Raw genomic sequence first — 26,858 nt, forward strand, 5'->3', positions numbered from 1 at the left:
GTCACAGCATGTGTGAGTCTGCATCTTCGCGGCATGTCCAAGTGTTCATGCTTATAATTACGAGCTTGGAGGTCTCGCTCGGTGACCCACGAGAAATTTAGTCAAGCGATGAAATAAGCTCGTCGTCATAAATGATGAACTCCTGAACAACCGCCCTAGCATACAGCCCATCAGCATGATCGCCTCTGTCTCTTTATACTGGGGGAAGAGTGGACACTTTAAATTCGCAAGAGAAATCTCCCAGTTCGCGAAACATGAATATAATAATCATTGTCCCTGCCGAGAATCGAACTCCCCCTCTTCTCGGATGCAGCGCCTTATAGTCTGGTATAAGTTTACCACTGTTTCAGAGGCGTTAGCACTGATGATGGAGGCAACAAGAACCTCTGAAACGTTGGTAAAATTCTACCAAACTACATGGCTACATCCCAGAAGACAGCCATCTTCGTACTCTCCGAAGTGAGAAGTTCCTACTTTCGATCTCCTTCAGTCTGTAGCCAGTTACATTATCGACTGAATTATTCTTATATATATATATATAAATTTTCTACGGTGTACATATTAAGAATCACATTTTTTACAATTATAGTAAGCTGTTTTTTGGGTTGTTATTTTTATCACGCCCAGATTTTCAGGAAGGTATGACAAGAAGTAATGTCAGGCTTCTCATTGACGTTTCTACGTCCATAAAACTCAAAAAGGAGAGTCGTATTATTCACGGACGTGTATCTTTCCCATGCCAATACAGATATTTTACATTTAAAAAAATATAGCTATCCTACCTTAAACGTACGCTCGAATTATCTTTAGAAGTAATATTTTAACCACGAAAGGGTTCGTGCTGAAGAATAAGCCATATCCTTTATAGCACTATGTAAATGAACTACAAGGTTGGTACGAACGCCGGAGAAGCACAGCGAGAACGAGAGAAGAGACCAAAGACCCCAAAACAAATCGAGGCACGTAAGCCCTCATGACAATCGATATCTGCCGCGATGTCCCTACGCGCCTCACAGAAATGAAACAAAATTGCAAACACGTGCACAAAATACGCATACCAAAAAATTCGTTTAGCATTCGTAACCGACAGAAGTTTACGGTACGAAGATCTGTCACGAATCAGGAAAGAAAAATTCTGCAACGCCCTATCAAAAACTCCATGACAGAAAATCTTAAGCAGTAAACCTGCAAAATGGACGAGATTAGTAACACAATTAAACAGACTTCAGGAAAAATATAACAAGTATTTATTCTTAAAAATCTAAAATGTACACTTTTTTTTCAATGATTCGAGTTTAAATTAACAAAATTAATGTTATATGAAAGGTGGCACGACGTACCGAAATAATTCATTTGCATTTGGTTCTGTACAGTAACCCTGAGGGGTAGGGGGAGACAACAAGTTTCAAAACAGGAAGAGTGGAGAATGGAGGGAATCTGTAAGGTGTAATTGAATACACGAGGAAAATATACCTTGCAGCATAAAATATAACGAATAAATGCATGAAAATATTCCGATGTTAATATTTAGATAGCAATAAGATAACCAGGTAAAGCTGAAGAAAGCAGGAAGACACAATGAATTCGAGTCGAAAGGAGACTGAAGAAGAGAAGTGACGGAACACAATGCAAGACACAAGATGCAACTTACACACAATACATAAGTTTATCGAGATTCTTGGTGAGTTGAACAGCTGACGTTTCTGCACAGTGCATAGTAGCAAGCAGGTCCACATGGTACAACAGGACCTGACAACGAACACCTTCAACCACTTCCGTTGTTACAATGACGCCCTCCATGTAATATACGTTTTCATAGCAGACAAACAATGTCTCGTAAGATTTGAGGTTTTCACAGCGGTGGGTATGAAGATTCCTGGCGATCGCCCTGATGACGGAGGCAGTATTACCTCTGAAACGTTGGTTAACATCGACCAGACTACACAGCGCAACAACCCAGAAGACGGAAATCTTCATACTCACTGGGCTGATTCATCCCCCTGATGACGGAGGCAGTATGACCTCTGAAACGTTGGTAAACATCGACCAGACTACACAGCGCAACAACCCAGAAGACAGAAATCTTCATACTCATCGCCCTGATGACGGAGGCAGTATGACCTCTGAAACGTTGGTTAACATCGACCAGACTACACAGCGCAACAACCCAGAAGACAGAAATCTTCATACTCTGATGACGGAGGCAGTATGACCTCTGAAACGTTGGTTAACATCGACCAGACTACACAGCGCAACAACCCAGAAGACAGGAATCTTCAAACAATGTCTCTTTAAAACAATTCCGTCAATGCACAAATGAAGCACAACACTTAAACATTTCAAAGAAATAACTAAAGACATCGAATGGGAGGAAGGTAAAAGAACAAAGAAACAGTGAAAAGAAATACGGACGGAATGACACAACTAACGAAAGGATTAAGAATGAAGTAGGAAAGATCAAAATTAAGACGTGAAAGAAGAACCAATAAGGAGAGAAATAAAAATGAAGGAAATGTGGGGGGGGGGGGGGGTTAATCACACCTGTAAGAGTTACACTAAACATTTTACCTACAACATTTTTGTTGCCAAAATAATAGTATCGACAGAAGAATGAGCGAACTGTTAAACCAAATCGCTATACGTATTCGATCAATCGAAGAACGTGTGAACTCTGAACTGAACGAGACTCTAAGCGAATTAGTAGAACCACGAAGTTTAAAGCGTGTTCCGATTAGCGATCAAAGTCTCTCAACCCCAAAGTTTCAGCTCAAACGACGTAAAGAAAGAGGCGGCGAGAATGAAACCAAAATCAACACTTGGGAGTGGCTAGAAGACAATAAATACAAAAATAATGATTAACTTCTTGTTACCAGCAACTCGGTTGCCTCACAGCTAAAACAGAAGTGCCTACGTCATCATGCTGACGACGACATTAAACTCAGTCACGGCACAAGATGAGGCATTTACGCCATGTAATTAAAATGTCTGAGCTTCGAGAAAGATGGTGGAGGGACGTAGAGACGTAGGCGTGCTGCACGCGTCTGTAATTTATTTGTTCTTGGTTTACTTAACTACACTTTCAACTGATCAAATTAGAAAGAATCGAATATTAGGATGAATAGTGACTAATGAATGGGAAAGAATGCGGAAGTAAAGAGTCGCTCTTTGATGACTATGATCTCGTCAAACAGAGAAGATGATGGGCCCCGGAGTCCGTAAATTCTCCCCAGAAGGAATGGAATACGCCAGAGACAAAATAAATGGAAAGTCGGGATCTACTCTTAAGACTACAGAACCTATTCTGATGATACCGCAGTGCCGAGTAACATGCAAAGAAAATAAACAAGACTGAAAAGAAAGGAGGAGGTATATAGAAAACACATTCAAAACTTATACACGAAGAAAGTCAAAACACTTCACCCCTTTGCATTAGTTCACATATCGTTCAAAAAATTTTAAGTGACGCAGATTATGTAAAATTATTTAAAGGAAACGAGCGCAAGACCTTTATAAAAAGGAACTGAAATAACGCTCAAAAAACTGACTTCATTGTGCAGGTCTTTAAAAGTTGACGGCCACTCGGCTGGTAAAAAAAACTTCCCGCTTTTTACGGACTCCAAAACATCATCAACCCATCGTATTCAAAAGAGCCATTTACTGGTCCAGTTGAATGCACTTCACACTGAAATTAGCGGTCAAATTAATTAACATCTAATACTGGTCAAACCACTGTACCCTTAAGAAAGGTTTACTATAGCTTCATAAAATTTTCGCATAATATGAAGTACCTGTCTGTCTGTCCGCCAGTTCTAGCTCCTAAAATACTAAATGGATTTCGATTAAATTTTGGAAATTAATGTTAGTTCATATGGATCCAATACAGCACCTACTTTATATGAAGCTCAAATTTCAACTTAAATTTTTTATATAAAAAATGCCAACCATGTGAAAAACGTACATAACATAAAAACAGGCCTCATTAACAAATTTAACGTTTATTTTAAAAAATTCACGTGAAGAATATTCAAACGAAATACAAGGAAAAGTTCCATCGTGAATTTCTAAAAGTTTTAAACTAGATTCTTAGACGTTAAAATAACAAAGACTGGTAGAAAAGCACACAAACATGCTTTCAAAATGCAATTACTGGAAACAGATAATATTTTTCAGTTTTACTGCAGGCACAGAGCATATGACTGAATAAAAATATTTACAAACTTTATTAGGAGGTCCCACACACGCCAGTAAAATGACCGCCATAATAAAAGGGTAGTTGAACCCATTTATTGGGGCGCAAAAACAGATCATCAGTGATTAATCGGTCGAGTAACCACTATATGAAAGATTAGAACAAAACTGCACTATGCAGTGAACTGTAGGAAGAGGGCAGTGCACTCAACAATGACGATTTCAGTTTCAACAGTCGACTGGTTCATCACACTCATTAGTTTATAAAACGATTCCTAAATAAAATAAAACGATATATGATTATGGAAATGATTATTACAGAGAATAACTCAAAACAGCCATTCAGTGGACCGGACTAATGGAACGATATTATAAATAACAACAAAACTAGGGAAAACTTCATTCCATCCTGTGTTTCGCACACTGCGACAACCAACTTATCAAGCTTCTATGACCTCAATGGGCAAGTTATTATTCCACAATACCCTCGAACCTCGGGGTCTTCGGCAACTGGTCTGGAAGGAAACTCAAGTCATAAGATTATGGGTTCGCTGTCCTTGGCAAGGTAGTGAAACCAAAAAAGTACATCATGGTTGTCTGAGTTACTTATTTAATCATGTTATATCAGCTGCAGACGTTTCCCATAATCGAAAGATACATGGTGATCATGTAGGTGAACCGAAACGTCGTGAAAAAGAGACAGGAATCCTGTCTCACATTTAGAAAATCTCATGGTCAAATCTCGTCCCGAAGACTGGATATCCTGACTTAGGATATTCATGGTTTTTCTCGGTCTGTACAGCCAAATGCTAGAATAGTGCCTCGAAGAGGTCACATTTCTCTGTCTTCCCCAGTTCCTTTTTCCCTGTCCCTTAATTTTTTGTTTTAATTGGAACTTCTGTATATTCAGTATAGCGGATAAAGCAACCCCAAAACAGTAAGTAAACATTTGGACGCGAGATCAACCCACTGCAATCTACGGCTGATCCTCCCATCCGCGGAAAAAATTACTTACTTGTCGAAATGTTATGAAAGGTAATTGCAATACAACTCTTAGTCTTTTGACAAGTTTCTAAAACTGCAAAGGCTGTTGGTGCAATGAACTGTGAGAGGGTCTGGCGGAGGCAGTGGAAACCTGCGAAACTTCAACGTTAATGGGATCCTTTATACCCATAATCCAATTTCCCTACCCTTACAGCCTTTCCTTCTACTGTACCATCAACTTCCGCCTTTCGGCATTGCATCGTCTATCTTATAAAACTATCTAATCAGTAATTATCCTTCTAAACAAGCTCCAATGTCGACCAACTTGTCAGTTTGGCATCTGCGGATATTATAAGGTGGCTTACGAGTTGCCTAATGCCTCAAGGCATCAGAACACATTAAACTGTGGCATTAGTTTATCTCTAAGAAAACCACCCTAAAATAAAATTTGTGTAGCTTATACTAATAGCACAGAACTTCGAAATTAAGCACATAAGAAAATGTGGAATAATGGTTATTCATTCGTTTAATTCAACGATTGTTTAAATTGTTCCATTACTTTTAACACGGTATTTCTTGGCATTGGTTATGTAACGTCTACATGAAGGATAACTGTGAATGATGATTATGTGATAGATTAAAGATTGCAGCCTGGAGATTTGTATTTCACTGGAAAGTGCTCGAAAGCAGTCTTTTCGAAATACCCGCAAGAGATTTACGAATAATAACCCTACACCAAACCCACCACACTCGAAAGTAGATCGATGTTTGTGGCCAGTGACTCGGCTTCATCGGAGAGGGCTAGTTTTTGTTACCTGAACACAGACATTGTTTCGGAGAAGTGTTATAATGGAGTACTGTTCTCCTGCGACGGGATACGAGGGTACTTGAAATAGAACCGCCTTTTTTTAGTTTTAAATTATCTTTTTATTGCTCTTATCTGCCATATAAACCATTTCAACAGCCGTTTCATCTTGTGTCAAATTAACGGATGAGAACATTTTGTTGCAATTAAAATATGCTTCTAATATGTTGATGATAGAGGCAGCAAGGGCCTTTGAAAGTCGGTAAACTTTTAGCAGATTACACGGCGCTACAACCCTGAAGACAGCCATCTTTAACCAAATATTTACTTACGGTCACTGTAGAATCTATGTAGATGAATAAACGTCGATAAATTTAATAACGTAACCTTATTCACGACATTATGGAAAGGAGGGCATGTTCTTGCGTCGGATGAAGTGGCGTGTAGCCTGCTGTTTTTGAGATGGGAATTGGCAGTACTGTTGCTGTTACATTTCTATTCCTGCTGTTGACAGTTTCCTTCTTGTGCTAAAAGGATTGCCTGGGTTTCTGAACGGCGACAATAAGTGACAGTTTAATTTACGCCATTCTTGCTACACTGCTGCCTAATCAATATCAACGTTTAGGAGCGAACCTTAACCACAAATGGAAAATGGTTAATGAATAAGTGCAAGATACGAATTGTAGTAATCTTTTTAAAATATTAATGATCCTAAACGCTAAAACAAAATTCATCAGGTTTCGTCTTTCGGGTTCTCACGCCGTCTAGAAGCAGAAAAATTTCCGACGTTTCGAAGAAACATTCTCCATCTTCAGGGTAATCCATACGTCACGATACCTAAGTCTTATGAGCATTCTCTTCCCACAAGGTCTTCAAATATAATTAGTTGAGTATTTCTTGTTGCCATATGCGGGCAATACGTTCCAATGCACTGCTTTTCTATTACCACATGAAGATAAGCTGCCCTTGTGCTTAAGCATCAAGCAACAACGACGAGTATGAACAATGGAGGTAAACTACATGCATTACAAACCTCGAAATTATATGAAGATGACTGTCAGCTTCACGTTCCAGCCGTTTTGCTTCTGGGGCAAGATCTCCCAGACAGAAAAGACGCAGAGTTTCCTATAACTAGTCTGGCTGTACTAATACTGTGAAGCTACTCATTATGTAATTTTTAAATAATCGCTTATTACTTCATTTTTCTTGGGCGGAAAACGAATAAAGAGACGTGAAAATAAACGTTTTAACACGTCCATTCCACAGTCATCCGAGTCTATAACAACTTACGAGAAGTCAGTGCCCCGGGACAGACCAGGAAATCCGGTAGGTCTACTCCCAGAACAAGTTTTTGCTGAGTTGCAGACCCCGGCTCCTTTCATCTGCATCGAGATAAAGATCGAGCTAAGACCGGCATTGAATTATTACTCTACGCAATAAGTAGTCAAACGACTCCACTTTTTTTGTTCATGAAACTGTAATCTTGAAGACATAAACCTTAGCACACCCAGGAACTAAACACCGAGACCGTGGTTTTTCCGTTATTTCCAAACACATAAACATGATTTCTACAGTTATCGGTACCTTTTCAACCAAAGTGTTTGATATGAAAATTACGCACCTCTACTTGACACGAGGCGAGTAAAATAAACGTAAGCCGGGCAAATCGTAGAATCCGTCTTCATATTCCCTCAACCACTCAATAGATTTCGATTAAATTAAGTATATGGTGTCTAAATCAACAGCTTTTCGGCAAATTTAATTTTTGATCTACATCGGGCTTGAACTTCGGGGAAGTTTTTGACTAGCATTTGGCATAAAATATTTACAGAAACGTTTATATCAACCATGTATATATGTATATATGTATTTAACACGATACAAGTAAAAATGTATCTCTGTCAGCAACAGATTGCAGATATTTTACCATTGGCTTCTGAAGCGACCACGTATTGCACAGGAGTACAGCACCCAGTTATTATTGTAAACATACGGGCAACAAATAAAAACTGAACAAATTATTAACTTTAGTATTCTGAGTCCATCTAAGTGCCGGGACAGACATGGAGGACGGAGGTTGTGATATCGCGATAGAACAATACTGACTGCACTTTCGGTAAATTATTATCATTGGCAGAGAAGAAAAGGATTAATCGGAGAGAATTTTACTTCTGTCGAAAACGGATGCCACACGGAATATCTCAGTGGAGATTTTATGTCTAGCCTTAAAACTTTAAGGACAGTCGTGTGAAAAATTCCTTCACAGATGCTATAAACGGTTCGATTGAAAGTACTTTGTAAGGATAAAATGACGTGTATTAAGTTACAATCGACAATAGGTGTTCATACGACCTGAGGGTTGGTCGTAGGCAGGCCTTATAATATATCCTAATACCTGAAATTAGCGTGTTACGAACTATAACAAATGTTTCAGGATTTGGGGAAAATTAAATGACGCGATTCAATTAAGATGACAATTTTATAAAAGCAATGACACTTGCCAAGAAGACGTTTTCAAGGAACAACAAGCATCATGAAGTCTGTTATATCCTTTTTACACCAAACTTATCAACCAACCTAAATAAATGGAGACTGGCAAGAATGGTATTTATTCTTCATGCGACAAAACGCCCAGAACCACCGTTAAAGAAAAGAGGATGAACCAGAAAATCTCCTGGATGACCAACACAAACGGTTTCAAGAACGACAAAGATTATGTGCAAATACGAGGCAGACAAAAGACAGTTACAGTACCATTTTAGGGTTTAAAATTACAATGACATTAACTGTATTCTTTTTTTCAAAACATACATCAGAAATCGTTTTAATGGTACAAACAAGACTGAAAAAGGTATACAGCATAGCACTAACGGTCGAGTTCACAATAACAGTACTACATTCATTTTTGTGTGTCAGCAACAATGATAGTGATGTGACACAAAATCTAGTCTGCTTGACAGCTTTCAGCGGAGGTTAACTGTACCGGATGTCATTACGATCGCAGAGTAGTAAATGGTAAAGGACTGTGTTCCTGAGCCACCTCCAAGTTGTGAGGCATGCTAAAATATATTCCACTCACCCACAGCACACAAATTCATATAGTAGAAATGTTTAAAATTCACAGGAGACCGAAAATGTAACTGCAAGGCCGACGATACGTTTAAACCTACTTCAAAGAAGAAATTACAGAACAATTTTCGTTCTTACAACATATACCACACCACGTATTTATTAAACTAGGTTCATTCAACGACAGTCAACAGCTCAGACTACGTAGCGTCAAATTGGAGGATGATCAATGATCAATAAATCGAACGGACGTGGTTTTATTTATGGTTATATCCCGGCATTTACTTATTTATTATTATTATTTAGTGTTCTGTCTTACGACAGGTCCATTGCTCTACCCAAAAAGAGCTCTCCAGTTGTCCCTATTCTCGGCTTCTCGCTTTAATTCCTGGAACGTCATCTTCTTTCCTTGTTTAAGATCGTCGGTTAGCTGTATCAATCTTCTTCCTAGTCCTCTCTTTCCTTCAACCTGGCCTTCGGTGATATCACTCAGTAATCCATTCCTTCTCATAATATGTCCCAGCCAGTTAGCTTTCCTTCGTGTAATCGCCTGCAGAATGTTTCTTTGCTCGTTGACTCTCCTCAATACTTCTTCGTTGGTCACTCGATCCGTCCACCTGATCTTCTCTATTCTTCTCCAACACCACATTTCAAAACTCTCCAGGTATTTCTGTTCCTTCTTCCTGAGTGTCCAAGTCTCTGCTCCATACGTAACACTTCACTAGTTTCATCTTCATCTCCAAGCCCAACTTGCTAGTGAGAAGTATCCTCTTCTTGACGAAAGCTGCCTTGGCCATGGCTATCCTTGCTTTTACTTCCTTGGTGCATAGGGCGTCCGTCGTGACTTATTTAACGACAATGACAGTAATTTAGACCATAGATTTCCAATTATGAGATAATTTGGTAATAAATAATGAATTGGAAAGGATGTGGAAGGAATCTGAGTATCAGCTCAAAGGACTATCCCACCACCACTTGCCTGGAGGGAGTGAAAAATCACGAACAAACTCAGGATCTTCACCTATCATAAATTGGAGCTTTTGGCCGGTTTAGATTCATATCAGCCCTGAAACAATCATTTACACGTCTGACAGAACTCAATGACCCATCGCAATGAAACACAACGCAGAAGAATACAGACCATTATACATGAACCGAACGGAATTCGAACCAGCGATTCGAGTGTTCAGTTCGACAGTTGAGACTCTTCACCTCTTAATGCTAGAATGTTAAAAATGAATGAGGTAAAGATTGACACTTTCACATCAAGAACACGTCACGAAGAATTAAACACAGCAAATCGACCTTGACATCTAGCCAGAACCGAACATGTGTGTGTGTGTGTACGTGATATGTATATATATATTATGTATTATGTATGTTGTATATATCCTTCAGCAGTTAAATAAGAATCTTCGAACATGCAGAGGACAATATCCATTTCAGCTTCTTGGGATGAATGTTAATTAACTATAATTTCTTCTTGTAAAAGGCACGGTTGGCCGAGTTCACCATTTGAAGGTCCCTATTCAATTCCAAGAGAAGCGATGACGGGGAACAAAGCACCTGAAAACGACAGTCACTTCATGACACTGTGAAGAAAAGCGAAGCAAATAGCCAACGTCACCAAACCGGTGGTCACATACGTAAATAAACAAACATTCATGAGTAGGGGCGGGAGGGGAGTACAGTTAAAGATATAAATAACTCACTCCAGCACAATCCTTGAGAAGCTAACAGTCGCTCAGGTAGTCATGAAAATCCCCATTTTTATAGAACCCCCAGAGTTCCTTACCACGTTCACGAGAACCCGCCACCGGTCGCTATCCTGTGAGTAACAATGGCGTGTATTCTCGCAGGTAGACTTCTACCCTGAAAATTGAAACGACGGTTTCCACCAAAATCTCGGCAACAACCTACAAGCCTACACACATTATTCTCATACTGTTTTTTTTAAGATATAAGTGGCCGGTATATAAAATGTTCACGTGAACCCTATTCCCGGGATACCTTAATTTAAACAAACACAATGTTTTACTTTTACTGACGCATTTTTGAAATATCAAAACATATAGTAATAAAGTTATCATTGCTATAAAAAGTAGAGTTCGTAATTTATTCGACAGATTTATACTGACTTCGGTTGAGTTCTACACGTTACATTTTTTTACAGTTTCATATCGTCACATCCCCAATTCAGCAATGGCTGCAAATGTAATGCTCAAAACAAACTATTAATTTCATTAATGGTTATCCCCAAAACGTGACTGTGACTCAATCTATCTTGCAGGTTCCTCCGCCCTGTCTGCTGGATGTTGGAATGCGTAGGATATAATGTAAAATGCGAATTAAAATACATAACACTGCTGTTTCTTAGCTACGCATACGGTTTAATTAATAAAGTAATATAATTCTCATTCAGAAGACTTATCTTCACGCGACACCATGGCGGTAAATAACAGACCAACCGCGTGATGTCGCGCCCTTTTCGTTTTAGGGCCTGTATTCAATTCAATTAATTCAATCACTTTTAGTGTTTCTTTCATGAAGTCCACTCACTAATTATCAAGTGTCAGTGAAGAGGTTATATTTTTATATTTTTTACGAAGCTTATTTACAGATGCTTGTGGGATACAAATGTAATATATAACACGTAGTTACAAGAATTATGTAAAATTTTATCAAAGATGCGTCATAAGCGTATAGCCCTATAAGAAATTATAATTTTTATAATTTCAAAAGCTTAGTTTATTCTTAGAAACAAACCGGGCAAAGGGAGAATGATTTGGCTAAAGTCAAAATTCAGACAGAATGCTTTCTCGTGTGCAGTGTTTCCACAATAATGTTCTTCTTTAGCTTAAAATAAATGAAATTAATTTTTATATAAAAAAAATAATTTTAAGGGGATAAGTCGTGTAATGGTTCCTTATTACGTTCCTTTTGTAGCACTCAGACGCCGAGAAAGGAAAGAATTGATATTTGCCAAATCTGAGGCCTGCCAGCTTGGCGAAAGCCATCGATTTTCGATAAATGACAGTCATTCCGCTTATGTTGCAGACTGAAACGGATATTACACGTGCACTACTGAATGAAAGAGTGGCAAAAGAGATCTTAGCTACAAATGTTCTTTCACGGATAACAAAACCGAAAAGGAACAACGAAATCGGCTACGGAAAAAAAAGAGACGGAAGCATACATTGAAGAAGATGCAGATTCACAAACTCAAGTCTAAACCCAATTAGAATATCAGAAATGTAACAAACTTCATGATTTATGCTCTTTGACAACTGTTTGGGTGGTTAAATTAAATAACACTGGCTTCGGCGTGTGGTTCTGATGGAAGAAATAAGAAATACGCGCATGCATCTTTACGAAGTAACTTTAAAAACATGTCTCTCAGAAAACTGATCCGCGGCGTCTTTTAGAACCATTGATGAACCAGTGTGTGTGTTTTACGAATTCTAATTACAAATTAAAAAATACTTCCTTCTTCTAACTATAAGGTGCGAATATAGGATACAATTTCTTATAAAAGTTCGCGGCACACAGGTTGCGGAACACTGCCTTCAGAAGACTAAGAAGGAGAATGGAAGACGACATTAATGAGAACAGATTTTGGCGCGGGAAATTAATTGTCCCTGAAGAAGATATACGATAATGACGGGATTTTTCGTTAGCTGTGTTGAAGCTTCTGACTCTAACACCAAAGGCAGATGCTGAGTCAAACAATCAACCAGCCAGCCACATGGAAGACAGTGCTCGTATGTGAAATGTCACTTGAGCCCTTTTAATTTTCAGCGCCGGTACTAAATCGAATGGGTGCGGAATAAGGGTCGGAGAGGATTTTCTTGGATTCTCAGATTTTCTTTCTCTCATAATACTGTGGTCGGTTACACCATAAAGGCGTAATTTTAAAGGATTTGTCTCTTACTCTTTGTAAACTCTTTCACTTCATTAATGACGTTTTCAGTGGCTCTAATGCGAAAGGAATCGTATTTTTATGCGGATTCATGCTTGAAGACTACAATAAGAATATAAAATTCGTGTCTGTAGTGTCGCCATCTGGAGACGGTTCACTGCTATCACGTCAGCACCGGACATTTTAGAGCCACTTGAAACTTCCTTGTTTCCAATATTTATTACCAAACATCATGTCCATATAGGCCTATTACGTCGCTCCGTCTGTCAGCTTACATTAATACTGACCGTAGAAAATTAATAAGTAAGCCTACGAAGTTGATATGGCATCCAGTTACATACGTTTACACCAAATTTCGTGAAAAACGGTCATGTGGTTCAAAAGTTAAAATGGAACAAAGACATAATTTTTCTCCCCCTTTTAAGAGAAAACTGTAGGCCAAGACCGGAACTAGTTTTTCCTGCAGCTCGAATATCACAAAGTTATCTTAAAATAAGTTGCTTAGTGGTTCCGTGGGTCATCACAGTCAACGAAAAAATGAAATAGTTGGTGTCACATTACGCCTGTCAGAATGAAAACTATAACTACAACTACACTTTTCAAAAGTTCAAGAAGACATACCAACAACGTTATAAAAATCAATTAAACGCACAATTAAAATTTAAGGAACGTGATTTTATGAACTGAAACCAGACAGGGAACACGCTTAGGTTCTGGACGACATTAACCTCTAAAGCCTTGGGCTGATGTTGATCCTTCCTTCCGGGCAATGACAGTCATAACTATGTTTAGTTCAATGGCAGAAGTGGAAAAGAATTTCTTCCGTGGCTGTGAACACACTTCCTTTCAAAAGCAACACTGTGGAAAACCATGTTTTCCGATTTAACGAACACACGGTTATCATCGGACCTGTAGCATCCAGAGAAAGAAAATTCAATCGAAAGCAGACACACAGGCAAGAACAGCCACTCAATCTACACTGCCACTCTACTAAGTAGTTTTTGCTCTCCTCGAACAGCGTTTGTTGCCAAGTTAGACACTACAACAACAATAGCGATTTTATGTTGCATTTTGACACTGATAATTAAGACACCACTGACTGACCCTGGTACATTGTTATCCTCTGAGAAGCCAGTCGAAATTCAAACGTTGATCGAAAGTCGCTTTTTCAATAATTATCAATCCTACGAGGCCTCGAGTCCACTTTTCGGTCCCAAAACAGATCACATGGCTGAGACGTTTTCCAGACGAAAGCTGGGATGGCACTTAAAGCCACGTCACGACAGTCGCCTTCCAGAATCCTCCCATTTGATTATTCTCACTCATCCTTCTGTCGACGATGCAACTGAGGAAGATATGTTATAATTCTTTATTTATTTTTGTCATTTGCTGAATTGCGGCAGGAATTAGCTATCAAGATTTGCATCATACAAGCCACTTACTGCCAAGATAATTACAAATACATATACGGCCACATTTCGCCTTCTCGCATTTCATTAGACACTTCAGACGTAACATATAGGAAAAGGGAAAATTTAAGGGCGCGAAAATTTTCTAATTTGGAGATGACATAAAAGAGAGCACTTCATTCAAAGAACGCATAGCAGTATCGCTTTCTTCGAGCTTCGACCTTCTTTGCAGCAAGTGTTTTTATGGCGCGGTAGGTGTCATAAAAGGGCCCAGTGCAAGAACGGGTGACTCCAGTTCTTCCCGAAATTTAGTTTTAAATTGATTTATACCTTGCATTAAAAAATTGCCCTATTTACTGATGAGAGACATTTGTTCAAATGTTAGAGATTTCAGAGATACATAGAGAAAGAGATTTTGGTTTTTAACAATTAAAACAGAACAGTAATGAGTGGCAACATGTCAAAACTAATTAGCAGTGCATGCTATAAAGGGGAGAAGGAAATGCAACTTGATTTAAATTTTCTGGCATGCTTCTTGTTGGTTTCAAAAAGTTTTTTTACAGTGGAACCACGTCCTTTTAGCACTGGACCCTTCAATTACACCTCCGTAGGGACACTTGACATAAGAAAGCACAAGGAGACGCGAGAAACAGCAGATAACACGTGGGCAATACTAATTATTTTTTCCTGTTTACGTCAACTTTCATTTACTGACAACCAAACATCACACAGCGTCTTCTGCTGAGCAGTTTACAGAAACAAACATACGAATGCAATGTTACAATTTTATTACAAGATTGCAGATATTGTAATCAAACTCCGTGCATCATGCATTGCCCTAATTTACAAAGCAAGTACCTCACCGAAAATTCTTGTGTTAGGCAAGAAGAACAACTAAAACAGGATTCACTGTAGTCTTCCGGTATAGCATCTTGTCAAAATGGTAGATATCTCAAAGGACTTAAGACTCTTAAAGAGTAGACAGAAATATTTTCCGAAATGTATGTAATTTTCGACACGGTGCTACATGCAGAAGACTGCACAAGGAATGGAGTAAACAGCGAAAACCCCCACAGACTCATTCACAGTCATAGAAGTTTCGTGCACACAAATTCGCGACACACAAACGAGTTTCCTGAGACCTTTAACGAACGCGATTTAAATGTTCGGGGTACATTTCGCAGACGAAACGGATAATCAATGATAAATCGGTATTAATCGGACAGAAAGCAACCATGAATTACCAAGATGCCCTCTCGGCACCCCAAATGCTTAGCTAAATGCGTCTCAATAATAAATAAATTTCCATTAATACAAATTACGCTATAATGCATACATATCATCTATTACAAGGTATATGCAATTACCTGGCAAGCTTGGTAAGTTCCAAAATGGCCACCGACAACCAAACACTCGCATAGCTCCCCAGCCAAACCCCATCCAGTGTTGAAATTTTTAATACAGAGAATTTTAAACGTCTGTGCGCTCTCTCAAAATTGAGAGCGAATAGTTTCACTACAAAACTGGCACAAGTCACTGCACTACTAACGAATAGAAGATAACATCAGCTGTCAGTACTAACACGCAGGTTATATCAGCAGTAAAGACTGAAACGACTTTATTACTCGATGCACAAATCACAAATCACTGATATCATTAGACGATTTACGAGCTGTTTCCACACATTATTTTACCACTATTCCAAATATAAGATGCACGAATTCGGACTGACAACTTTCTGTCATAAATAATAGGTTATATAAAGCAAAAACGCACTTGTATGTGTAATTACACATCATTTATCACTAAAGCTTCAACCAGTTTTGTCACAAATTTTAACACAGCTATCACCAACATCCTTGGTACAGACATCAGTTCAGTTTCAAATACGGATTTTTCTCTCGACATAAAAATGTAGCTCCTGCTCTGAGATATCGGACGAGTGTCCGATTGGTGTCGTCAGTGAGCCCGTTTCTTCACACGCGTTATCAATCCTTCCGGCACGTTGCGAGGCGCTAAGAACCGCACACAGACACAACGAACTGGCTACACAAGACTACAACAAGCCGGGTTTTGACGTCACTGAGGCCACGGCTACAGTTCTTCTTAACGAAGACTGTAATTCGTGACGTCATAACCTCTGATGCACGTTGTACCGGTGAACAGGTCCAGAACGGGTAGTGGAGATTACCTCACGTGTCCCGCAAGGTCAATTACAGGCCAATGGAACTGGGAAGGGGGGAGGGGTAAATGACTGGGGCTCTTCAGGGTATCCGTCTGTTGGGCATAAAGTTCAAACTGCAAATACTACGGTAACTGTTAAATTATTACTGAAGCAGTGATGCAACGAAGCTGAATCAGCAGTAAAACTATTTGGGAGATACACGATTCAGGTCTCTATCCGGTAACCGGTTACAGGCCCTGTTGACTCCAAGCTACCGTGGGTCTCATTAGTCCTTCAGGCTGCTTCTGGTGTAGGACTGTCCACGACCACTTCCTACCATGTCCCTTCCTACTCAGCCTTACAGCAATCTCCACATCTCTTTCAAGAACACCAAAGTGCCTAACTGAGATTTGTCTGTGGGTCACATTATGAAGACCTTCTTACAGGTTATTTCACAATGCTGAACCAACAGTTCAGTCTCCGTCGACAAAAGTTAAATAAATAAAACCGAATTATTCTTTATCGTCAGGGATACAAACATGAACTGTATTTTTAAACAATCTTCTTCCAAAAACTAATACAAAGTAACTTTAGCGTTTCATATACAATAGTTATAACTGAAATATTTAAATAAATATTTCGGAAGTTTACAGCCGAGCTTCCGCCTACCAGTACCTAGGCTGTAAAATCACGTGTGACGCTTATGGTCTACGGAATAAATGCAGTGAAATTTCCAACTGTAAGCCGACACCACAACGCCGATTTGCTCATCTTCACCAAAAAGAAAGCTTCAACACAAATGCAGTCGAGTTCTTTCCAGGAAACTCATGTCGCACATTGGAATATTTGCCTTCTGGGCGAAGTTTCTAAACGCTCAGCAAATCTCTTTTGAATTTTAAGCTCGCAACTGTAATGAAGGTCTGCGGGATCGAGTTGCAAAGTAGATTCTTCGTTTTCTTTGACACTTCAAAAGGTTTAGCAAACATACCGAACAATGCTCTCTTATGACTGAAGTCCATAGAGTCTACCTGAAAATTAGTTTTTCGGTCCCGGGATTTATTTTTCCAATGAATAATTTCACAGAGGTAACTTTTTTTTATAAAATCGTATCAAATACACAACATCACTGCACACGCAAAAAACAAAGCAAGAAAACTGGGAAGCGACTGAGCTAGCTGCGACAAGTGACAGATTTTCATATACGCGTGTTAATGTGTTCAGATAAGATTACATATCTGCATAACTCAGAGACGACCTCTTCGTCCTATTCTGGAAGAACTAACTTTAACTCTGATAATCATTACTAAAATTTATTTGGCAAATAAAAATTCAATTTTCACCTAAACTGGACAACTTTGTACTCACACCAGCATGTTTTGTTTATACAGAATATTAGAAGCAGACTTATAGGCCTACATTATATTAACGTAACGTCTGTGGAGTCGAACCCAGCAAAACCACCAAACACCCTTTCATTTACAACAATAAACTTGAGGTTATGCACTGATAGCCTAAGGAGTTTGTACGAGACAGACAGCTGAGCTAAGCTTCTACTACGCATCGTTGGCGCCCAATTAAATCCAAAAACCGAGGTTCTTAAAAATAGCAAGCATCGCAAAAGTTTCGAAAATCCCTTGCGGTGCATATGTAACGTCAGCGGTAATTACTTGTACCGAACAAAATAATAATAGAGAATTATTACCTTGCGAAGACTGGAAACAAGATCGCGCCAAGAGCTTGTTACGCTTTGTTTAGGCAACGAGCGTAATAGAAGAGTCGAATAAGTTGCCTACATAGCTAGGGGCACTGGACATTATCAAAGCTGCATGTAGTATAGTCGGCGCAGTAGTTTTTGGCCGGTGGAATATTCAAGGGGAAGGCTAGGAGCGAGTCTCTTTTGCGACGGTATAATGCTGACTGCACCGAGGAGCTTATCGGACTGAACGCACAAACAAAAGAAATACACTGACCGTGCCACCTCAGGTACACAGAGTAGGCCCGTCCGCCAGCTCCACCGACCAAAAACTACTGCGCCGACTATACACAAACATATTTGAAAGATCTACTCCACGTTATCATTCTAGATCGAAAAATTTGAGATGAAGGCTTCCTACTTATTACATAAACAAAATACAAAATAACATTTAATTTAAAGTTACGTATATAATTACCTTCAAATTTCACGTCATAAACCAATTTCTTAGAATATTTAAAGTACGTGATAGTCTTCATTTTTATTAGCCTATTTGAAAATACCTTCTTCCATATCAGTTCAAAGGGTTTAAATACTGTATTTTAGAATTTCTCTGTTTGCTTAGTAATGCCGGAATTGTGCTGAGACCTGAACAGTCTTTTTTTAAGCACATTAGTTATTCTGTTCACGTACAGCTCGTTTCATGACTGCTCCCTTTCAGCTCGGTTAATGAAGAACTGAGACAGAAGTGTCCATATTCAGGAGCAGGGATTTCTAAACGAGGCATATTTTGTCACAGGATTTTTGTTGCGTGACGAATATAAAAATACGAGTACGCAGGTCCAGATACGGTTTCAATACACGGCATAAGTGAAAAACAAAAGATCATACAACTAAATTACACTTCAGTAAGTCAACCCTTCCCAGTTTGACGTCTCGCACGTAAATCCTTTCTTTATAAAATATCGATCCTGCATGGTGTGTGCATTCTGGGGTTCAAACTAGAAGGCACGTGGCTGTTATTAAAACGAAAATAAAGTACTGTAAAGACGAACAGCTTACCTGCAAGTCTGGCAAGGGCAGCTGGGTTATTGTTGATGGACTCGACAGGTTCGTTTCTGTTGAGGCCAAGCGTCGATGCTGTCCGGGACCAAGAGGTACAAGAATCACAGCCGTCCGCAGAACGATTTGAAAGACGACAGCAGGTCCAACGTTTTCCGCTCCACAGACCCACGTGGAATCTCTCGCTCAGACACGAGTTCTCTGAGCAAACTGTAAGTGAAAATAAGAAAACGAATATAGGGTTTATATTCGGTCGATCCATAACAAAATAAAATCCACCGGACCTTATTTGAAATTCCATCAAAACTCTTACAGAATTTCGGAAATGGGATTTGCAGGGGCCAGACGAACATTTCGATTCTGCGTTCATTGTACGCACTTAGTGCACGCCGATCACACCTTGAGGTAGGGGAAGGAGATGTTTGAAGGCCACTGTGGAGGTCCCTCTGGTCACGAAATAAACATTACCTCTCGATTTCTGGCTACTTCATCATCCAACTATCCATGAATACGGTTGTCGCCTTGGCAAGATTGTCATCAACGTTATCATTTCCTTCAGTGCCATCTACTTCTCGACGAGAATAGCTGATTTTGGTTCAGGAAGGCATACAACATTGGCATGTACAAATAAATTCGCATTCTAGTACATACATTAGCGAATGGAACCGGTTCAAAAAAAAAATTCTGCTGCTCTGTCCCCTCTTTCAAACTCATATAACAATATACCATAAAATGACTAAGAACTCTTTTCTGAGACACTTGTAAAGTTGAAAGCCTGCTCTTCGCATCCAAATAAATTCACTGCACATCGTATTTTCGCACGTTCAATACTGTCCGGTATTTTATCAAAACTATCAAACATTTATTAAAATTGTATTTTTATTCTATGATATATAAGAAATTTTGGTTTCCGATACTTCGACAATTCTTTATTGTATCCAGATATTTTTCAGGAGGCTTACATTCTGTACAAATAATGCACAAATACGAGGCGCGTTCCAAAAGTAAGTTTCCCTGGGGCCGTTTACAGAAACAAAACACAATTTCATGGAAATATTTATTGCAACAGATACAACAAGTGTCCAGCTATTTTTCAACATATTCGCCACCGGAATTGAGACATTTGTCATACCGTGGGACCAACTTTTGAATACCTGTGTCGTAGAAGTCTGCCGCCTGGGATTGGAACCACTGTGTGACAACCATCTCCGCCTCTCTGTCATTCTCAAAACGCTGACGCTGACCGGACAGGAATTTCTTGAGGTGTAGGAAAAGATGGAAATCACTGGGAGCGAGGTCCGGGCTGTAGGGTGAATGATTAAACACCTCCCAGCTGAACTCCTGCAGGAGACTTGCTGTCCGTCGAGCCGTGTGCGGCCTAGCGTTATCACTGACCGCACTTCACAGTCGGCGGGAGCTGGAATAAGAACCTCCATCTTCAACAGCTGCAACGATGCTACTGTCAGAACGCGGGAAGTACCGTTAGTGCATGCGCCATGCTACGTCATTGCTCTATCACGTACGCACAGTCGCTTCGCTCAATATAAGGTTTGCTAGCTGTGGGACGAGTGGGAAACTTACTTTTGGGACGCGCCTCGTATATTCAATTCAGCCTCTAAACCTTGAAATTCTCATTAAATCAGAAGAAACAATTCATACAAATTGGCTATAACATTTCGGCGTTCTAGTCCGAGATTGGAAATACTCTTTAAAATGTTTCTGTAAAATTTTATAACACTGACTTGTAAAAACTTGTAATTCTCGACGTACGGTTTCCATTTTAGCAAACTTAAACCACGAAAGTTGAAGGCTAAATCTCTGTGAGCTTCCTTTCTAGCCGCAGAGTCTCACACACATCCATTACTTGCAAGGAAACTATTTTCTCCAACCCTTCTTGCCGCGAGAGCTCACGGTTACCAGCCAATGATTGCTTCGTGCCTCCTGCACCGCATTCATAAGGAGGGCGAACAAGCCACCCTTCAGAAGACGATCAGTGTCGGCAGGAATACCGATTGCGAATATTCAAGTGTTCCAAATTAAAGAGGCAGGCTTGACTCCCCCGAGGTTAAATCAAAGTTTGGACGTAATGGATCGGCCCTATGTTTAAAAGTTCAAACAAGCTCTGAATTCAAAACCGTGCTAGCTACATTCACAATAGCATAAAAGATAAACTATATAATCACATAAGCATCCACAGCCAGATAAAACAGATTAACTAGCTACTTCGTAACTACATAAAATACATTAGCGTAATATATAATTTTTTCATATCCACGAAGACATCAAGAGCATTTCGCTCCATGGCACATATCCTTCAACCGTTTCAAAAAAGGTGAACCTTTCCTCCCCACGGTAGGGCCTTGTACCTGTTCCACGAAAAGAGAAAATCAACTGATGGGCCTACACGAGTAGGCTGAAGCAGCAACTCCAGTTATCTGCTTACGTGATTTTCTTTTTGTAATGTTCCTCAGTCTCTTCGGCAGTCGGGTTAGCTCAGCCACTGCGAGAAGAAGTTCTAATCAAAAAGTGATTATGCTTGACCGGAAGAGGAACATGCCACTTTTGCAGCAGGAAAATTTCGAAAACACGCGTTCTCATCCCCCTTTGGTGCTTCTAGAGTCCATAAACAGAAACTTTAATAGCAACATTTCGTAGTTAGCGCTCTCGCCTCGTTCGCATTTCGTGGCCTGCACCACACAATTACATTTAAAATTACTAATTGTTTTTCATTTACGCATGTTTCGTGACAGTCGTGCGCATAGGACACTGCCCCGAATGACTGCATAAATTCTGGACATAAACAATATGGTATCAGACCACGACTGCTATTTACCTAACATAAAATCCACCTCCCTTTTTTGGCACCTTGATGAATGTAAAGTTTTATTCAAAGCTTAAATTCTACAAGTGGGCCCTTCTTTAATGAAAAATGTATTTGGCACAGGTAACACTGTTGGGTGTATATGTTATTTTTCTACGTTGGGAGTCAAAGGAAAAAAAGAACGAAAAATCTATCACTGATTTCTACCACCCCAGATTCTCGACATAATGCAAGAGAACGTTCAATGTTGCGTATTACAAAACATGTCATTTCCTTTGTCACTGAAAGACAAAGACTGTTCTTTGCCTGACAGTAGCAACAACATCCAGTCCTCGTGTGTTAACAAAGGCTTTCCAGTCACGCAATAAGCGGCTTAACAAGCGAAATAACAGAGTGAATCACTTTTAAAATAATAATGATAATGATAATACTAATGGGCGTGAAAATTATTAACAAATGTAGTCTAAACATAATTGTTTCGCTTGAACTTTTACATTATCTTAATGGATTACTGTAATTAACCTATTCTAGCTGCAAATATAATAATTAACACTAAGATTAAGATATTAATTATGATAAAAATGGAAGAAATTGCCAAATGCGAAATTCCACCATCTCATAATGCTCAGGATGACATGTAGTGAGGCGTCAGTCCCCTTTATCGACCGATTCTCTTCATACGTAAAATACAAGCCCAAATATTTATACCTCAAAGAACATTCTATAGGACATTAAGATTAGAAGAGCGCCATACTTATAAAAACTAATACCAAAATACAAGTCCTACAGACCATTTTAAAACGGCAGATAAAAGAATTCCAAAGGCAACGCTGTTATTCTTACGACAAAAACTCACAGATATTTAGTATTTTACAAGTAACTGCTAGACGAGATTCAGCTAAGCATGTCGATATTGACCCGAGGAGATTCACGTAATATACGTTTTGGGGTCGGTCGCTGTAATTCTAAGAAATGAAGAGACAAAGCCATGTTATAAACCCAAGACCCTGGATGACCAATATGACTCAGCACTGACTGCTCAATGTGGGTGATGACTTCTCTTCCATGTTAATACTATACAAAGGTTCTGTTTTCATGTTGTAAACATGTTCAGTCGTACGAATAATACACTATTATATGCAGTGTACAATATTAGACAATAGGGTACCGATCTTCGAAAACCACGCAGTTTATCGGTCCGTGAATCACAAATTTTGAGACCTACTAGTGTAAACGCATTGATAAATCTGATTCAGTATTTAATTTTCTTAATGTCTTGAATCCGTTTGCAGCCTGTATATGTATTTGTATGTGTAATTTTCAGTTCATATTAAGATTTTGATATCTGCAACAGACGCTTTTGGCTATGGCCATAAGGGGCTGTTAAACCTCACAGGCTTTCAATTCCGACTATTCCCTGTCCGGGTCAACTTTTCTGTATCTGTTTATCTCTTTCGGCTGTAACACAGTTAGGTTTCTTCTATAATACAGCAGTAAAAGCAATTCACAGTTTGCTCGTTTGGACAAAAGTTTTACATTTTGCTAACAGAGCTAATAAAGCATCTTTTTTTTACATTATCACTGCCCCGCTGGGTAACGCAACAGCGTACTTTTGTTTCAAAAATTTCAAAGAACCACTTCAAAAGATTGTTAATAATTTTAGTTCTACTAATCTCATCGTGATGGTAAGAGAGAATGACTACGATAGTTTTATAAACCGTATTAAGGATAAACGCTTCGAAACAAAAGAACGAATACCAGTAAAGATTCTAAAACTTGATGCATTTCGAAAGCAATAATTTGTAAAGAACGAATGCTTTCTGTCAAATTATGAAATTGTGTTATTTCCATCTGCTCCTGTAAGAATAAATCAGACTTATACCCGAGCGGTTTACTTCATCCCATTATCCGGGGATACTTTGAAACGCAGTTGCCGTCAGACCTTTTTGGACAGTCCGCAGTAGGTATTCCTTGATCAAAATTATGTATGCATTTAGCATTTCTCCATGCGTGCCGTATATCCCACCCGTCCCATAATCCCTGTAGTAACAATGGGCGAACAGAAAAAATTAACAGGTTCTTTGTATAATTTTCTCCATTTGTATGTTACTTCACCTCAACGACATAACAAGTTCTTGCGACACCAGTTACATAACTGGACAAACGTACGGACATAATCGTTCTGTCGAAACGCGTATGCGAGATGTGAATATCTCTGCAATCTTGTGAGAAGACTGAAGAAGATGGACTGGTTACCTGCCCTCAGAGCTCGGATCCACTCGGCCCTGTCTTGATCTCGATTAGCCAAGAGGTAGAGGGTGTATTCCTGTCCACCTTCCTGGTAGCCGACTTGGAAAGGAAATCCAGCGGGATGCGTCACACCGTCTAGGACTAGACTGATGTCACCGCCACCTGCACCGCCGGTAGACGATGCACCACTACCAGAGAGTTGTGCAGACTCCACCACTTGAACCGAACCGATATCGATACGGCCGCGTTCTTTACGGCGTTGCTGAAGAAGAATGTGAAACACAAATCACCTATATACCCCAATAAATTGCTATATACACAAAGGATAGCATGCCAAAATATATCTACGGACCGTCATGCAAAACAGTTACAAAAGTAAAGATTCCCCTGGGCCCAAGGGCCACACCATAAAAGCATGTAGGAACCACATCAGCATTACGTAGAAATATAATGACAGCTTCTCACTCAGGCTATTTTATTTCCAAGTAAAAATAATTTGGCTAGGACGCTGGGAGGGCCCTGGAACATACGTGAACGAATTGACGCAGAAAATATCTTAACAACATTGAGAATCAAACCCCATCAGTCCAGTATATATCCAGTCACTTAACTAACAACTAATCCAGAACCCTCAAGCAATTTCGAATGCTTGTATCTTGGTGCCACAAGAAATATTAGATTCGATGTAGTGAGATGCCCACATCACATGTCCCATATATGTAAACAACGTCAGACAGTGTGATGAGGGGCAGATGAAGTTTTCGGATTTTGGAATACGTCGAAATAATAGTGAAAGCACGGTTAATGCAGCTTTGTCATATTACTGCTCACTACGAAGCGATTACCCACAAACTTTGATTTGTGAAGCCCTTACGAACGCCCGATTGATCCTTGGGCACCTTAAAGACGCTTTCTCAACAAGAGCGTAAAAAGATACTCTGCTTGTGAAGGAACGTGGAATAAAACAGTCGAAACCTATCTTAAGGTAATATTCCCGTCTAATGCCCAGTTTATACTAACTGGAAAACTAAGAGAAAGCAGAACGTTCCTTCAGAAGATAAAGTAAAATAAAATTCATCTAACAACTCCCAGAAGAAAAAGAAGTTTTGCCGGAGTTCAAATCTCTGCCTACCGTTAGCAAACTAAACTGCACCCTTAGGAAAACATTAACTAAAAATAAAATATGTACTATGATTCAATACGAGACCGCAATTTAAAACACCTCTAACGGGAAAAATCTTCCGGACTGATTTAAGAGATTGTAAAGAGTCTTTGGTTTATTTAAAAGCAAGCTACACAGGAATTTATAACAGTCCGTCATAATTTTATTGTCTCTAAATGTGGCTAAAATGGCCAGGGACTTATTCCTCTAAAAAGAACTTAATTTCCCAAAGGTAAACATTCAAGCCACAATGTATGTCAAGGTAGACGTAAATATTTAGAGAACAGCAAATCCAATTACGGAACCTTCATCTAGGTCACGGTTATTATTACATATATTTAAAAGCAGGAGTTATCCCCAGCACAATGGAGTCATCCAGTACTCCCGAATTACCTGAAATTACATATCGTGTATCTTCTTTTGTAATTGACTTAGTTTACAACGCTGTAAACTTTGGAGACCTACAAGAATCGAAGTAAAACAGGTAATGGTTGCTTATTTCGCCTTTCTAATTCGAAGCAAAATAACCCCTGCTGTTGATACAACGTCGTTAAACCAAAGTCAAAGAGATCGGATGCGATCTATAAGCCTATGGGAAATATATCTATGGGCGTATTTACCATCAACTCCATTAAACGGAAACGATAGGCAGAGTCTGACTCAACAACTACTAGGAGTTCAGCTCGGTATCCGTCACTAAACACAGCAAAAGGCAACGCAGTGTAGCAATAGCGGCCGATCAACTCGGACGTCCTCACATTCTCGATCACACTAACGGAATGGTCCTTGGCTTCGGCTGGACATTTAAATTAGAAACCACTTACTACGTTATACAGTATGTAGCTATGTTACCATAAGACAGGCGTGGGTGACTCTAACTTGCAGTCGTAAATTCGTGGACTACATACAATATTTTAGTTTCACAGGAAATGTCACATCCCACAAAATGTTAACCTTGTTCTACAAGAAAATTAAAATAATTGCTTCGCATCAGACTGGGATATTTTCCTAGTCACTCCGGCTAACTCAACACAGACATCTTTCCCGCCATGAGAACCTAATACTTGCGCGTTCCGTCCAATAACATTTCCTCCACTTCCACCACTCACTACCCGTTCGTTCAGCAGACAGACAGATGTATTCCCGCCGGACCATTCTATCATGTCTCCCCGAAGGGCAAAACCACGGCAACAGGCGAGCTGGCTCCACCATGACACGGATGGATATCGTATTCTTCGGAGCCTCTTCTTATTTAGCCTACACAGATCTAACCTTTCATTAGAGGCGCTGTCAATTAATGAAAGTAGCAGAGAATGGTCTTTTATTTAATCT

The 26,858-nt window shown here is 39.4% G+C and overlaps 1 protein-coding gene across 5 annotated transcripts in view; it reads right to left on the bottom strand.

Moving 5' to 3' along the window:
• The window catches only part of Btk (tyrosine-protein kinase Btk29A), a 73,073-nt gene that overhangs the window by 22,757 nt on the left and 23,458 nt on the right, over nt 1–26,858 (bottom strand). For all 5 annotated transcript variants that reach the window (XM_087353514.1, XM_087353515.1, XM_022068789.2 and 2 more), the window contains 2 exons: nt 24,371–24,626; nt 19,294–19,503 (listed from right to left, as the gene is read on the bottom strand). In XM_087353514.1, coding sequence (XP_087209640.1) covers nt 19,294–19,503; nt 24,371–24,626 — 466 coding nt within the window. The remainder of the gene's footprint in view (nt 1–19,293; nt 19,504–24,370; nt 24,627–26,858) is intronic.

The sequence above is a fragment of the Zootermopsis nevadensis genome, unplaced genomic scaffold, assembly GCF_977971745.1.
Source record: "Zootermopsis nevadensis isolate Lab colony 2312 unplaced genomic scaffold, Znev_1.0 Znev_ptg000022l, whole genome shotgun sequence".
Lineage (NCBI taxonomy): Eukaryota > Metazoa > Arthropoda > Insecta > Blattodea > Termopsidae > Zootermopsis > Zootermopsis nevadensis.